At 41.6% G+C, this 15,592-nt stretch overlaps 1 protein-coding gene across 5 annotated transcripts in view; it reads right to left on the reverse strand.

The window, feature by feature from the left end:
* LOC124717087 (F-box/LRR-repeat protein 17-like) overlaps positions 1-15,592 on the reverse strand; it is a 70,014-nt gene that overhangs the window by 15,821 nt on the left and 38,601 nt on the right. For 4 of the 5 annotated variants that reach the window (XM_047243787.1, XM_047243789.1, XM_047243785.1 and 1 more), the window contains exons 5-6: positions 15,358-15,546; positions 710-883 (exon numbers count right to left, since the gene is read on the reverse strand). In XM_047243787.1, the coding sequence (XP_047099743.1) occupies positions 710-883; positions 15,358-15,546 (363 nt within the window). The remainder of the gene's footprint in view (positions 1-709; positions 884-15,357; positions 15,547-15,592) is intronic. The other variant, XM_047243788.1, reaches the window with a different exon arrangement.

Here is a 15,592-nt window from a genome sequence, read left to right on the forward strand (position 1 = left end):
TTGTGATGGTCCGCATAACTAACCAACTTCATTATGCACGGTCATTATAAATGAGAATATAAAATTTGACACACAAGCTTAATCTACATCGCCACCCAATATCGCGATAAAGTAGAAGCAGAACATCGCAACCTATAGACGATTGATGTGTTGGCCACACAAACACATAATAGAAAATGGTTAAAATTAGCTTTTGAGCTCTCGATTATTTTGCAGTAAGAGTACACACATTCACACATGCAACCACACAGATACCAAAGTGTACACACTCAACGCAGCAGAATGAATACCAACTTAGTTTAGAGCACAGGGCCTCAACATTATAGTCTGCTCTTTCTGGGCATGTTGAGTACTTACTTTCTGGCCAGCTGTCCACTTCCCCATCCTGTAATTTCATTCAAAGTGTACGCATGTGCCACCACAATCTGAGAACTTTTGCAGTGAATGAAAGGCAGGTGAGTATTGCAGGTTGTAGTGTAGCTAATGTGCACCGACGTTTAGGAGCAAACAACGCTTTAGGGCACGAATGCGGGTGCCTGTACCTCAAACTGCCACCAACGTGTGTAAGTTCCTTCTCTAGAGATTTTGTGCGAGTTCTGCTTTTCACCTATCTTGTATGAATAAAAGTCTGTGCCACATTACGAAATTGGACACGAAGTTACAAGCATTTAATGCAAAACAAACACACTGTTGTGTTGCTCACACTTACGTTTCCAGCTTTTTAAGTCGGTGGAGTGGCTCAAAAAGAGCATCTGTGTGTCCCGCACAGATGAGCAGTTCAAGTTCTCGTAGGTCCGGGCAGTGCTGCGCCATGGCGCGCACCATCTCATCCTGCACCATGTCACTCAGCTGAAGGTGCTGTAGTTTCTGCAATCGTCCATTCCTAAAGGGACAGTAAACAGGTGTGTACTAGAGTTATAACAAAACGTACAATATACAAAAATAATCTAATGCAAAATGTCGGAAACTCTGTGAGGCTTTTCTCAGACAATACTCTCGTCTGCAGGGAGGTCACAAGCCCAGAGTATAGTACCACAAAGCAGGAAGATTTCAGAGGATCTGTGATGTGTGCAGTGACTGGAAGATAATACTAATGTACATAAATGTAACGTACTACACATAAATAAGCAGAGACACTGATTAATGTCCGGTAATGCTGTTGGCGATAAATCAGTGAAAATGTTAACAACAATAAAATATTTAAGTGTATACACCTGGAACAATAAAATACTAATGAGTATAAAAAGTTAGTTCTGTTGTAAGCAGATGCCAGGTTACGACTCCTTGGAAAAGAAAAAAAAAATATTTAAAAAAAACTGAATCGACTGAACCTTACATATTCCTTCACTGGGTATCATTAAGTGAGGACGTATATGAAAGTGACCAAAACAGTGAGAATTTTTTTTATTGGCTCTTCATTTACTACATGGAACTGAAATTTCAGTTCCTCAATATTATCTTCCATTTCCACTTCTAAGTGTGATAAAAATAATAATTAACAAAAGCTTGCATGGGCCACACCCCTTTGTTGTCCTGTATTTTCACATATTACTTATTCCAGCAGTGTTTTCTTCCAGTTTTATGGAGCCACAATGTGGGGAATATTTTGGTGTTTAGCGGATTCAGTATGCGCATGGAAAACTCAAAATCCTAATGAAATTTCCAACTCCCTGGTAGGGTAACCATGCCCCAAGACAACATTTGTTTCCACAACTGCTGATGAATTTGCACCATATGATGCTTGTTTAGTTTTTAACTGTACTAGTCTTGCAGACTACAGACTCTGGAGAGGCTAGTATTTGATCCAAGAGCTTTCACATTGGCGACATTGAAGGAAATCACAAGCAGGAGAATTGATGCTGCTGACATTACTGTTACTCAGTTTGAAAATCAGATTAACCTAAGAGGACAAGCAAAGTAAAGACTACTTGAGGATGTAAAGAAGAAAGCATATGTTTTGCACTAGTTTGCACTGATAAGGTAAGGCCTAACATAAACACTGTCAAATCTTTAACTCAGGCTTCCCATAATCTACATTTTCCCAATTTTATGTAATTAAATTTGGCATAAATCAGTCACTACTATAGTGAAACATTCTGTGGAAGGAACTTTCATTTACTACTATAGTAAGGCAAACCTCTAAGATTTTTTTTCCTAGGAATTTGAATAGCTGTAAAAATCTAGCAAAAGAAGGTATCAATATTCTGTTCCACAGATATTTGTAATAATGATATATCAAACTTTGTACACAAGAACATTAATTCCAGTCTGACAGAATTTCATAGAAGGGACATTTGTACTCATCTTGTTGAACAAATTTCAATTATTTATAATTAAAACATATAACTTCAATAAGCATGAAAACATATGTGTGTATCCATATGACATTCTTTAACAACTGTGCCAAATTTAGTTACAATGCCTTGAGAACTTCAGATTTTTTTCAAAGTACTGCAACTTCGCATATGTCCCCCCTTAAAAGAGCAAATAGAGAAAATCCAGCAACGACCAGCCAGTTTTCTCTCTTCATTATATATTATGTGCAACACTGTAACAGAAATCCTATGAATTCCAGTGGCAGATGTTACAGGAGCCATTCTGCTCTGTGCAGAAGCTTACTGTTAATATTTTGAGAAAATTTGTTCCATGAAGTGAAAAGCTAGATATTGCTTCCTCCTCACACACAGTTTGTAAAATAACTGTGACTGGAAAAAGAGAATTTAGACCTCGCACGAGGTATTATATTACATGCCCTGTGCACCGTTTGCAAGCAGAACAGGTATGAGGTGAAATGACAGTTCCCTCCACCACACACTGTAATGTGCCTCGTGGGGAATACTTGGAGCTGTACAACTTCATCGTAAGTTTATGTATGTTGATAGGCCTGTGCCTCCTGATACGTAACATGGTAAAACATTCTTTTTTTGTGCTGGTAAGGAATTCCTACACTGATACAAGGAAGTCCTACCTCGATACACTGTTGTTTATTGCCAGTATACCTTGTTAGACACTAATTAAAATTTTATGACATGAAATGACTTCTTTTCCAGTATATAAGAAACACTCATACTCAGTCATATGAAACTCATTTATTCATTTGTTGTGTTCTGCAGTCCTCAATAAGGAGCAGAGCTTCCAGGAACAGGAGGGTCAGAAAACAAAGAAATTAAGATTTAACTAATTCAAATTTTACAAGCAGTAGGTGTATTTTCTATGGAAAGGATGAGAATCCAGCTGAGCTGTGATGCTATAGGAAGTGTTGAAAATCAAGTTAGTTAGTTTCATGTTCCACAATTCAACTGCACCATAAACTGTAAAGTGGAATGAGTCATTTTTCGTTCACGTTGCAAGGTTGCTTGTAAATATGGCTCATCCTGAACATTTATAACTGTACTTACAATCACTTTTAAATATACATCTGTGAGTTAGTAATTCCTGCCCACCACCTTTTACACATCATAATTGTTGTGGCGTAACAAGACAGCTACGCCACACTGAAGTAGCCGAAAGGCACGCGTAATCTCTCTTAGGCTAGAGAGAGGTCTGAAACAGGATACGTAATAAATGGTAACAAGAAAAGTACGTAGCCGCTATTATACTTAACTTTTAATCCGTCATTGGTTTACAACGTTCGTCATGAGACATTTCATACGATAACTATCAAACTATGTAAGGCTAATGGCGCCTTGCTAGGTCGTAGCCATTGACTTAGCTGAAGACTATTCTAACTATGTGCTCGGCTAATGAGCGATGCTTCGTCAGTGTAGTCGCTAGCAATGTCGTCCGTACAACTGGGGTCGAGTGCTGTTCCGTATCTCGAGACCTGCCTTGTGGTGGCGCTCGGTCTGCGATCACACAGTGGCGACACGCGGGTCCGACATGTACTAAATGGACCGCGGCCGATTTAAGCTACCACCTAGCAAGTGTGGTGTCTGGCGGTGACACCACAACAATAACAGATTTTTTTTTTTTTTTTTTTTTTTTTTTTTTTATGAAACAGAAGGAGTTGTCGATGAGAAACTTTATTTTGTTTTCAAATTTTTCTTTTTGTCAGTCAGACATTTTATAACACTGGGTCAGTTATCAAAAATTTTAGTTGTAGCATTGGGCATTTCTTTTTGTGCTAAAGACAACCTTAATGTGGAGTAATGAATTTAATTTTTCCTTCTGTCGTTTTGAGTAGTGCTGGATTTTTCAAAACAAACTGCGTGAGGGAATAAATATACTGTGAAGCACTCCTTAGACAGATGTCTACAAGACGATCATGTTTGAGCACAACGTATTATTCTTATAGTATGTTTTTCAGTAATGAAGACTTCATTTTCTTATAGATGAATTACCCCACAACATTATTCCATATTAAATTCTTGAATGAAAATACACAAAATATATCCACTTACAGATCTGTCTCTCCCCAAGATTTGTGATGATTCTAGGTGCAAATGTGGCTGATTTAAGTTGTTTCAGGAGTTCCAAAATGTGCTTTTACCAATTTAAATTTTTATCAACATGGATACCTACAAATTTTGAACCGTCCAATCTATTTATTATTCCCTAATTATGTTACACTTACCGTTGGTGTAGCAACCCCAAGATGTGCAAAACTGAATAAATTTTTTTAATTCAAGGTGATACCATCACAGAAAACCACTCAGTGATACTTTTAAGAACCTTGTTTACCATTCTTCTGGTGCTATATGTATGCTTGGAGTGATTACAACACTAGAATCATTAGCAGAAATAACTATTTCTGTTTGATGTACATTAGACGGAAGATCACTTACACATATGAGGAAAAATAGCAGACCTAATATTGAGCCTCGAGGACACCCATATGCGATTCTCTCCAATCAGAACAATGTCCCCAGACTAAAATGGTTGATTCTTTTGGTTAGATCTGACATTATCCATTGCTTGGCTATACCATCAATTAAATAAAAGTTCTGTTTATCTAAGATAGTACTGTAATTCACAAACTCGATTGCCTTATTTTGGTTGTACTAAATACCAACTGGCACTGTTCTCTTATTTAACGTTTGTAAATTTTGCTGAGTGAACATGTAAATGGCATTCTCAGTAGAGTAACTCTTTTGAAATCCAAACTGTGATTTACTGAAGATATTATTGGAGCTTACATGAGAGATTATTCTATAATAAATCAACTTGTCAAAAAGTTTAGAAAATGTCAGTACTGAAACTGGTCAATTGTTACTGATGTTATCTCTTATCGTCTTTGAGATATGCCATTGTTAAACCACTCTTTAAGACTCTCTCTGGAAATTCTTGAGCTAGTGATGGATAACATATTTCAGAGAAGGCAGAGCTTATTGTATGTTATTAAATCATTAGTACGCTACTGGAAACACCATCAAAACCAGACGAGCTTTTATTTTTGAGGGAATACACAATTTTCTTAATTTCAGAAGTTGGTGATACATTTATATGATTGGATTTTATGTGAGTTGCTTTCTCAACATAGTGTTGTGATTTTCCCTTTAATTGTTTGTCGTACACTCAACATTTAAGTAAACTGATACGACAAGACTTTAGGAAGTTCTTCACAGAATTGGTGGGGGATGGAATGTGCCAAAGCCACGGAAAGAAGAAGGAATAAAGTGACAGTATGTGTGTCGATACATCAGGGAACATACCCACATATTATAAACTCGTGCCACTGAACACAGTTCTTTTTTCTTGCAGGGTCCAATTATACTCCTCAAGCCACTTTACATTGTATGGCAGAGGTATCTCTGCCACCAATCTCTCTTCCCCCCTTCCTGTTCTACGCACAAACTGCAAAAAATGAATGTTGCTGAATCTCCATATAAAGGCTCTCATTTCTCTGATTTTCTCCTTGTGTGCATTTCACAAGACATTGGTATGTTTTTAATTTTCTTTCCAATTGGTAGGAATTCCCAATTTATTGCTTTACTTTAGATAGAAACTTTTCAAATATCTTGACACAACTACTAAAAGCGTACAGGAGTAAATGTATTGAGGACTGAATGTAAGAATTTCCAGATCCTTAGAAACTCTTCTACAAGTTGCTCAATTATCTACTTTACACAATATCCATACTGATTACTTCTGTTGAACAAACAATTATTTCACTTTATGTGAACTGCTATAGAAGACAGGGAGTGAAACCATGCAAAACAAACCAACACTCTTGTCTTTAGGTCAACATACAGAAGTGACTTCTAAGGGCAAAACACACTGAACTGAGTTTCTTGCTTATTTTATCTGTGAGTCGACTCCATCCTGACTTGTTAAGCAGCTCCACACAAAGGAATTTCCACAGTGTGTTTCATTTAGAGTACAGTCATTAATGATTTCTCACAGTTCAAACATGCCTTTTGACTTGCCTGAAACTGAATAATATTAGTATTTCTGAGATAAAGAAGGGAAGAATGAAGACTAGGGTTTAAATGAAATGACACTATTTCCGAGTCTTTACTGGCCTCAGGAAAATATGATTTTATGTATGTAGACTGCAGCAGCAAGTGACAGTTTGTACTGAGGCTGGGAGTCAAACCCAGGTCTTCTTACTATACAGGTGCATTGGCCAATAAACTCTTCTGGCGCAGTGGTTCACACAACTGCACAGATTAGCCCGGCATGCCTCCCCCCCCCCCTCAATCTAACTGCTCATTGCTGCCCCAGTCTGACACAACTGCTTAGTAAGCAGGTTCGATTCCCAGCCTTGATACAAATTTTCACTCGCTGCTTCAGTATATATACACAAAAAAATCGTATCTGTACGAGACTAGCGAAGTCTCTGAAACTGTGCCATGTCATTTGCATTAGTACTTGCACTTGCATTTCAGGCTGGATCCTCCATTTACATTTGATGCTGAGGTGGTATTCCAAAACACGGAGCCTCAGTAATTCTGTAGTTCTGTTCACTTTTAAGGGGGGAATTAAAACTAGTACGGAGCGGCAATGATAATTTGGATCGAGGAGAGGCAAGCCAGGGTAATCCGTGCAGTTGTGTCAACTGCTGTGCCAAGATGGCTTAGTGGCTAACGCATCTGCCTAGTAAGCACGAGACTCAAGTTCAATTCCCACCCTCGGTACAAATTTTCACTTGACGCTTCAGTTTGTATACATAAAACCAGGGTTTAATGTCCTGTTGACATTGATGTTATTAAAAACAGAACACAAGCTCAGATTGCTTCAAGGATGGGAAAAGAAGTAGACCGTGCCCATTCAAAGGAACCCTCTCAGGATTTTCCTGGAGCGATTTAAGAAAATTGCGGAAATCCTAAATCTGGATAGCCAGACACATATTTGAACTACAGTCCTCCTGTATGTGAGCCCAGTGTGCTGACTAACCCTGTTGTGAGAGATAAGGATTTCAATTGTTAGGTGCAAAGCACTCACAGGCTCATACTGCTATCTTCTGAGCTAGTCTGGTAACGGTTTGATTAGATTAGCTCAGTTGTGCCACTGGCAAACATTAAAGCTACATTATCTACTTTGGCTAGGGCTATTTCTAATCACAGATGATAGGAGACTTTTTATTTAGATTAACTTCCCACCAGGTCCTAACCCAATCTGTACGGTGGGTCCAATATTGCCACTACATGAGACACAGTCCAGCCATGGCGAGTGAACAGTCGACAGCTGATACTCTTGACATCGCCATAGTGCCATAAGCTCCACTGGTAACTTTTCACGAAACATCCCTACGATTCACACTATCCTTGTTAGCCACACCTCAACTGTGAGAAAACAAACTCCTTTTACCAGGAAAGTGTCTCTCCTGTACACAAAGCTTGAACATCGTGCTTTGAAGGGCTCTAGGGAACAGCTGAACAATGGGAAGAGAAATTTTTTTGCTGTGGACTGAAACAGGCAGGTTTGAAAAATCATTAAAATGTTTATTACATTACAACACATTACTGTACAGTAGTTATATTTTATGGATCTTGTACAGAGGCAGCTCTGGGGTGAGAAAAGTACTCAAACATGTACATTTTACTTACGTGTGTTATAATCACTTAAGTCGTTACCACAAAACATTATTGTATTACAGTGCTAATTTTGATTATAAAGTAACCTAACCCTCAATTTTAAGTGTTTCTGTGAAGATATTTGCAATGCAGTAGGAGGGGTTACCCAACAGAATGTTCTTTACTTCAGTCTGAAACTCCAGCAAGTTGTTGAATACGTGTGCTGCCACCAACCTGACTACTTCCTGCACTAATCTAAATCTAGAGATCATTCATAGTCCTGATGGCGAATTCTTATTTTCCCCCTCTTTTTGTGAGAAAAGACAGGTATTAGTAATGACTAAGGACATTAAAAATGTATCTATTCGTGAAATAGCTTTCAAATACTAAGTTCCATGAAAAAGAATCTCAGCAGGATGTCCTAGAACAAACATCTGTTATAATTATTGCAACACAATTCTGTTTTCTGGAACCACTATCCCCTTAAGTTGAACCTAGCCCCTCTGCCCAAAAGAAAGGTTCCAGAACTCACTGGTGAACATAACTACATAAATACTTTTCTTTATTTTTAAATCATCTATAGCAGTTATCACACATATGCTAACATATGCTGAACAAAAGGTGCTTCAGTAATTCCAGACAGTGGGTTTTCCAACTCGGACTTTGATCTGTCTGTAGTGCCAAAACTTTAACATTTTTGCTCCTTGCACGTATTTGTTTGAAAGGACTATTATACGGTGTCCAAAATTAAAGCAAAAAACCCCTGTTTCTCTATTCTGTGTCTAATTCACGATGTAATCGTACAAACTGTCAAGAGACATCTGTACGATTGTGTTGTGTACAGAATATGGCATTCCACCAACAATGAGGCCAGGGCACTTATCGAGCAGGAAAGTGTTCTCCAGGTAGTCCCTCATCCACATATGCTGTGTGCACAGTCAAAGACGGTGGGTGCACTGCGGCACAGAGAAGACACCTATCTGACACTCTGCGGTGGAGAGCCGTAGGAAGAATGGAAGCAGGACAGTGGAAAAGGCTTAATGTGAATTGTTCCGTTATTTCTCAGGTGTGGAAACAGTTTAGAGAGACCGAAACCGTATCCCGAACACCAGGTCAGGGGCTACCATTTGTGACATCAGAAAGAGAGGATTGTTATTTGGCTTAGTGCTGCACAGCAACTGACATCTGACCCCACAGCATCCACTGGATGTGTCGTATCGAGGCCGAGGGTGCACAGAAGGCTTCGGCAGAGTGGCCTCTACTGCCGGAGACCAGTCGTACGTGTACCTCACAGATGGGAACGTATAGAGTGCAGTTGTCAGCATGCCACCTGAACAGTCGAACAGTGGGCCGATGTTTTTTCCACAGACAAGTCCCGATTTGGTCTGGAGAGTGAGTCTCAATGGATTCGCATCTGGAGGGAATGTGGAACTCAATTTCGGGTCCAAAACACTGTGTAAAGAGACTGATATCACGGAGGATCCCTAATGGTGTGGGCAGGGATTATGTTAGCCACACTAACACCTCTTCATGAAATTATACGGGTGAATTGGCAAGATTTAACTGCCGTCAGGTATTGTCACGAGCTCTCATGTGCCGTTGCTGTGAGGTGCTGTGGGCCTGGACTTCACACTGACAGATGATAACGCTCAACGTCATAGATCGTGGGTGGTTGTTCCCTTGGAAAAAGAAGATATTGCAGCCATGGCGTGACCTGCTTGCTCTCCCGATTTGAATCTCACAGAGCATGTCTGGGATGCATGATGAGAGGGGTTGCATCACGTAAACTTTCGCTGACCACTCTCCGATACTTGCGTGCATTACTCCTTCGACACGAGATCGATGACATCATTTGCAGCTTGGCCAATTGTCATCATGCCTGTATTGGTGCCAGTGGTAGTCACACCCCGTACTGAGCACATTAATCAGTTGTCAGAATGTGTATGCAGATCCGTTAAGTTGGAAAAAGTGAATAACATTTTTATCATTTTTATCTGTGTTGCAGATGTTTACATTCTGTGTTTTTTACCTTGTGTCTACTTTACCATAACATGTTTATACTGTTTTGTGGCAAAATAAATGCAGCATTGCAAAATTTCGATCTGTTGCTTTAATTTTGGACACAGCGTATTATAGTTTTCGGAGTATCACTGCACTGTATTGAAGTTTGACATGACATTTTTAGGATGGCACCTCCCACTCCCAAGCTTCTGTGAAGATGAAAGATGTTTGTGACATTCAGCAGTGGGTGTTGGGATATTACACTATGGGATATACAGATATGTGCAGATAGGAGAAAATCCAGGTGAACACATTCCTCAGGCTATGTATGTGCTGCTCATGGTGAGTAACATTGCTGCAGAGTAGGTTGGTGGTCTGAACACTGGGGGCAAACAGAGACTAAATGTTCAATCCCATGATTGCCCACAGCAAGCAGACGTGGCAATGAGCCATCATCTTTGTTCTTGATGCCCCCCCCCCCCCCCCCCCTCATGGCCACAGTGCAGGATGTGCAGGTTGTTCTGCTGGAAGGACGTCCAAATCACTGCCTGCGGCACTGTGTCTTCTGTTGTCAACAAGAGGCAGTCTGTGGCACAGAAGAAAATAACTACAGACAGGGTCTGAGGCTCGAGCCAGAGGCCACCCTGTCACCCACCCTCTGTGGATATGTTGCCTCACCTGGCAGAGAATGAGATCTGAGCTGACTGCATGAGCTCATAATAGGGAACCCGTCTATGGTCTGCTGAGCTTCTTTGTTAAGGTAAAAGTGGAGGATTTCTTCCCAGTCAAAGCTGAGGTCAGGTCCCATTGGGAAACATGAGAGTCCATCTGGGTTGGACTGCTGAGCCATCAGGCAAAACAGAATCTCACACAGGTAACAGCTGAGGAACTGGCCTGCTGTTGAAACCTGTGTGCCATCTTGACTGGCAGATGCACCGTGCAGCTAAAGAGAGAGACTAAGGACGTGTGATCCGTGACCAGGTGAAACTTCACACCATGTAGAAACACATGAATCATTCTGATTGAGTAAATAGTGGCAAGGGCTTCCTGTTCAATCTGAGAAGTGTCTGAGACAAGTAGTATTGGCTGATAGGAATCGTTGGGATTCCAAAGGACCAGTGTAGCCCACTAGCCTTACCGAGATGCATCTGTAGCCACAACAAACTGTCAGCCCAGCAAATGTGGCCAAGCACAAGTCCAAATGATGACTGTCTTTCGAACTGTTGAGTGCTTGTTCACATGCTGGCATCCAAAGAATCAATGTGCCATTTTTGGACAACTGCTTTAGAGGATATGCCATAATAGGTGCCTGTGTAATGATTTTGTGGTAATAAGCAACATTGCGTAAAATTGCGTGTAGCTCCTCGATATAAGCAGGTCGAGGGAGGGCCTTTATAACCTCGACGTGACTGTCAGTTGGACCTCCCGAAAGCAAATGATGCATCATAGGTATTCAATAGATCGCTGAAAGAAATGTGATTTATTCAGTTTGCACTCGAGACCCACATCACGCCGTGTCTGAAACAGAACCCAAAGGTTCCGTAAGTGTTCCTTGGTGATGGGACTCACGACTACAATTTCAGCTAGATAGTCTATACAAAAAGAGACCTGTTCTGTGAGTTGGTCCAAATAAAGTTGAAAAAAGGCCATAGCACTCAAGATCCCAAAAATAATCTGCTGTACTTGTAGAGACCAAAGGGCCTGTTGACTCCAAGCAACTGCAGGAACTCCTCACTTAGTGGTAGTTGGAAATATGCCTCTGACACATCGAATATGGAAAAATACTGTCCCCCACCAGTTTTTCAATGCGTTCTTATGGACACAGGACGAGGTACGTGTTGACCATAAAGTGTGCATTAATTGTCCTCTCGAAACTGCTGCAAAGACACAGCTTGCCAATCGTCCCCCCCCCCCCCCCCCCCCAATACTCCGCAAGCCACCTGACGGTGTGTGGCGGAGGTTTCTCAATAACCACTAACAGCGTAGCACACTGGCTAGACAATACAGATTCAATTACATCCAAAGCAGTGAACCTGTCGAGTTCCTCCTTTACTTGGTCACAAAGCACATGTGGCATTGGCCTGGCTCTGAAGAACTGAGGTTGTGCTTTGGGGTTAAGAGTAATGCTTGTCCTTGCCTTTCCCAGGTGGAAATGTGTCTGAAAATTGCTTGCATAGTTCACCCACTTCTTGAGAGGGCACCAGGTCAGAAACTAAGTTAACCAAATCTATGACCATAAACCCAAACTCCAGAAGAGCAGCCGAGTCAAAAAGATTTGCAGTAAAACCACTGTCCAATATAAGGAAAGTCAATGAGAGGACCAGGGCCTTGTATGCCACCTCTGCTATCGACTGTACGAGAATAGAGATTTGTTGCCTGCTATAACTGACATGAAGACTCGAGGTAGGAGAAAATGGTGGGGAGCCGAGGGGCAGATACGCGTTAGATTTTGTAAGTGATGCTGCAGTGCCTGTGTCACTTGCAACCGTATGGCTGTCTCATTAATATACACACACTGATGAATAGTTTGTTAGAAGCAGTTGCCAGATTGTCACTTGAAGGGCAGACGTTGTTAGTAGACTGAGAGGTCAAAGATGGAGCCTGAGCCACAATGCGTTCTTTCTTCCCACAGTAGTAGCTAGAAGACCACTGCTGAGGACAAAAGAAGTGTGGCAGGAAGGCAAAGTCTTGTGGGAACTAGTGCACTGCAGATGTGACTGTGTGGAGCACAGCAGCCACACACAGCACACCACTGTGATGTCAGTTTCCGAAGTTGAATTGGAACTGAGAGCCTACCGCCATCTAATTTGACAGAAGCCATCTCCGCCCAGGAATCCAACTGACAGCCCAATGCACAGGAACAATTTTGCAAAGGAGAGGGCCTTAAAACCACAATGCCTGTTGACAGCTTAAAAAAACACTTTATACTGTTTTTGGCATCCGTATGATATGATTTTATGTTCCAGCATAATGTGGGGTAAGTAAGTCTTGCTGTGTAATCATAAAACTGAAGTCCCTTGCCATAAGAAATTAACCACTGAAAATAGATGAAATGGGTCTAAAAGCCAGGTTACAAGCAGAAATATAATCTCACTCAAAGCCTATGATGAATTCGTCACTGCACAGACCATATTCAGCCCTATTCTCCAGTTGCGCCTAACTGGGAGCTCTTGTTCTTGCCAAGGGTGACAGCTGACGGTGCTCGGAATGTTATGGGTACCACTTTCCCAGGTACCAAGCGCCATCCCAAGCTGAGAGGATGGATGCCGAGGGATTTGCAGCATCTCAGTCACACCTTCAAGGGGAGAGGACTGCGGTAACACTAAATCAACTCTCATAACGTACCTCAGTGACTGCTACTGTCACTATTCAACTCACCTGCTCCAGTGCTCAGCAGCACGATCAAACATTGGACGCATAGGGGACAGTACGTGCAGCCGATAGATGGTGCCACCTTGAGATGCTTACGAGCAATGAGCAATCAATCCCATATAATCCCAGAACGGAGTGCACACAACTTCATTCTGTTATCTTGTATGCTCACGTTAACTTGACTCAAGTCTTGGGGCTCTTTGCATCATATCAGATTTGTCATGGCATTACACTTGGACTGTGAATGGAACCTCTAAACTTGTTTCTCATTAAAGTGATTTACACTTTAGGCATGTACTTACTTGGGTGTGCAGTTGCTATAGACAGGGGCACTGTCATGCTGAGAAAAACAGTCACTTGCTGACAAACATCAGACATTTCTACTGCACACTTTTGTCCTCTCCTAATGTCTAAACAGGAAACTTTATTATGGTCTGTTGTTGTTGTTGTGGTCTTCAGTCCTGAGACTGGTTTGATGCAGCTCTCCATGCTACTCTATCCTGTGCAAGCTTCTTCATCTCCCAGTACCTGCTGCAACCTACATCCTTCTGAATCTGCTTAGTGTATTCATCTCTTGGTCTCCCTCTACGATTTTTACCCTCCACGCTGCCCTCCAATGCTAAATTTGCGATCCCTTGATGCCTCAAAACATGTCCTACCAACCGATCCCTTCTTCTAGTCAAGTTGTGCCACAAACTTCTCTTCTCCCCAATCCTATTCAATACCTCCTCATGGTCTGACCTGGTGGAATAAACTCTGATTTCACTATCCTCCTCACACAAAAAACAAAAACAAACCACCACTACCTCAATGTGTGACTTCACTTCACATGTCCACTTGGGGAGGCAGCACTGACATCTTCCATCTGTTTAATTGTCATTTAGGTTGCATGTCATTACTCTAGTACTGAGAAACACTAATAATAACTATTTTAGAAAAAAAATCTGTGACAGTCTGGTGACATTCTGTTGAAACATAGCACGCTTCCAGTCGACACTCATTTTGCTGGACTGTACAATGTAGAAACTGCCAGATGTCTAGAATGAGGTGTGCCATCAATCAACATTTCACCAAATTAGAAATGAGCAAAGCACTGGTACGTTCAAGTTTTCCACACAGCATCAACTCTGCAAACTTTTACAACTCCACGAGAGCTTTAGAAGCATTTTTCCCAGAGTGGGAAGCAAAATTTCACAGCTGGTGCTTTTCACTTGTACTCATCTTTCCACTGTAAGAAATGAGAGAATGAACCAAATGCAGCAGAAAAACTCACTACAGGCAGAGAAAACTTTGCAGGCCATTCATCTCTCTCTCTCTCTCTCTCTCTCTCTCTCTCTCTCTCTCTCTCTCTCTCTGTGTGTGTGTGTGTGTGTGTGTGTGTGTGTGTGTGTGTGTGTGTGTGTGTGTGTGGGTGCGCACGGCCGCAGAGATGGGGGGGGAGGGAGGAGGGAGCAAAGAGCAGGGAGCGAACTGCATGCTGCAGATGCTCCACACAGTGCAGCATTGAACTTTTGGGTAGTCCCATGCACAGCCATTCGAACAGCCCCTACACACTAATACAATAAGAAGCAAATTTTATAACTAGACTAGTCACTCCAACGATGACAGGCTTTTTACAGAAAAAAGAGCCTTCACAGGTGCGGACGACTATGGCAACGTGCCGAAGATCCAATTACTGATGTACCCTAGTACAGAGTACAAGTTGTTGTGAGTGGCACATAACTTTAGTCCCACCATTTGTCCTGGTCTCTCACAGAGGTATTTTCACCAAAGCGAATGCTGCAGCTCTTTCTTTCCCTTGGCCTCAATCTCTGAGTCCACAATCTCCTAGATGGGACCACGTTAATGGGTAGTCAATTCTAGACATGCAGATAATTTGACCAACTGTATGATATGGCCCTATAGTGGTATACTAGCACTGTGCATGGCAGAACTAACAGATCTTTTTGTAATGGTCACTGTGTAATTGTGGGCATGGACGAGCTCCACTTTAAAAGAAAAGTATGATATTTAATCTGGTGTAACTCACTCAAACACAGCAGGAACCAAGTGTCGGACTTCCCGATTAGTGACACCGAAGTGGAGACGCCGCAGGTTGTGGAGTTTCCCCAGGGCGGTGAGAGTTTTTGTGGCCTCCTCGACGCTGATCTCGTGGTGGTTTATCAGCTCGAGGTGCTCCAGCACGTCGGCACACACAAGTAGCAGCGGAACTATACTCCTGCGGAGAAGAGCACAATATGGCTTTATGTGCTGATGAGGTGTAC

Source organism: Schistocerca piceifrons, chromosome 9 (genome assembly GCF_021461385.2).
Source record: "Schistocerca piceifrons isolate TAMUIC-IGC-003096 chromosome 9, iqSchPice1.1, whole genome shotgun sequence".
In the NCBI taxonomy this organism is placed as follows: domain Eukaryota; kingdom Metazoa; phylum Arthropoda; class Insecta; order Orthoptera; family Acrididae; genus Schistocerca; species Schistocerca piceifrons.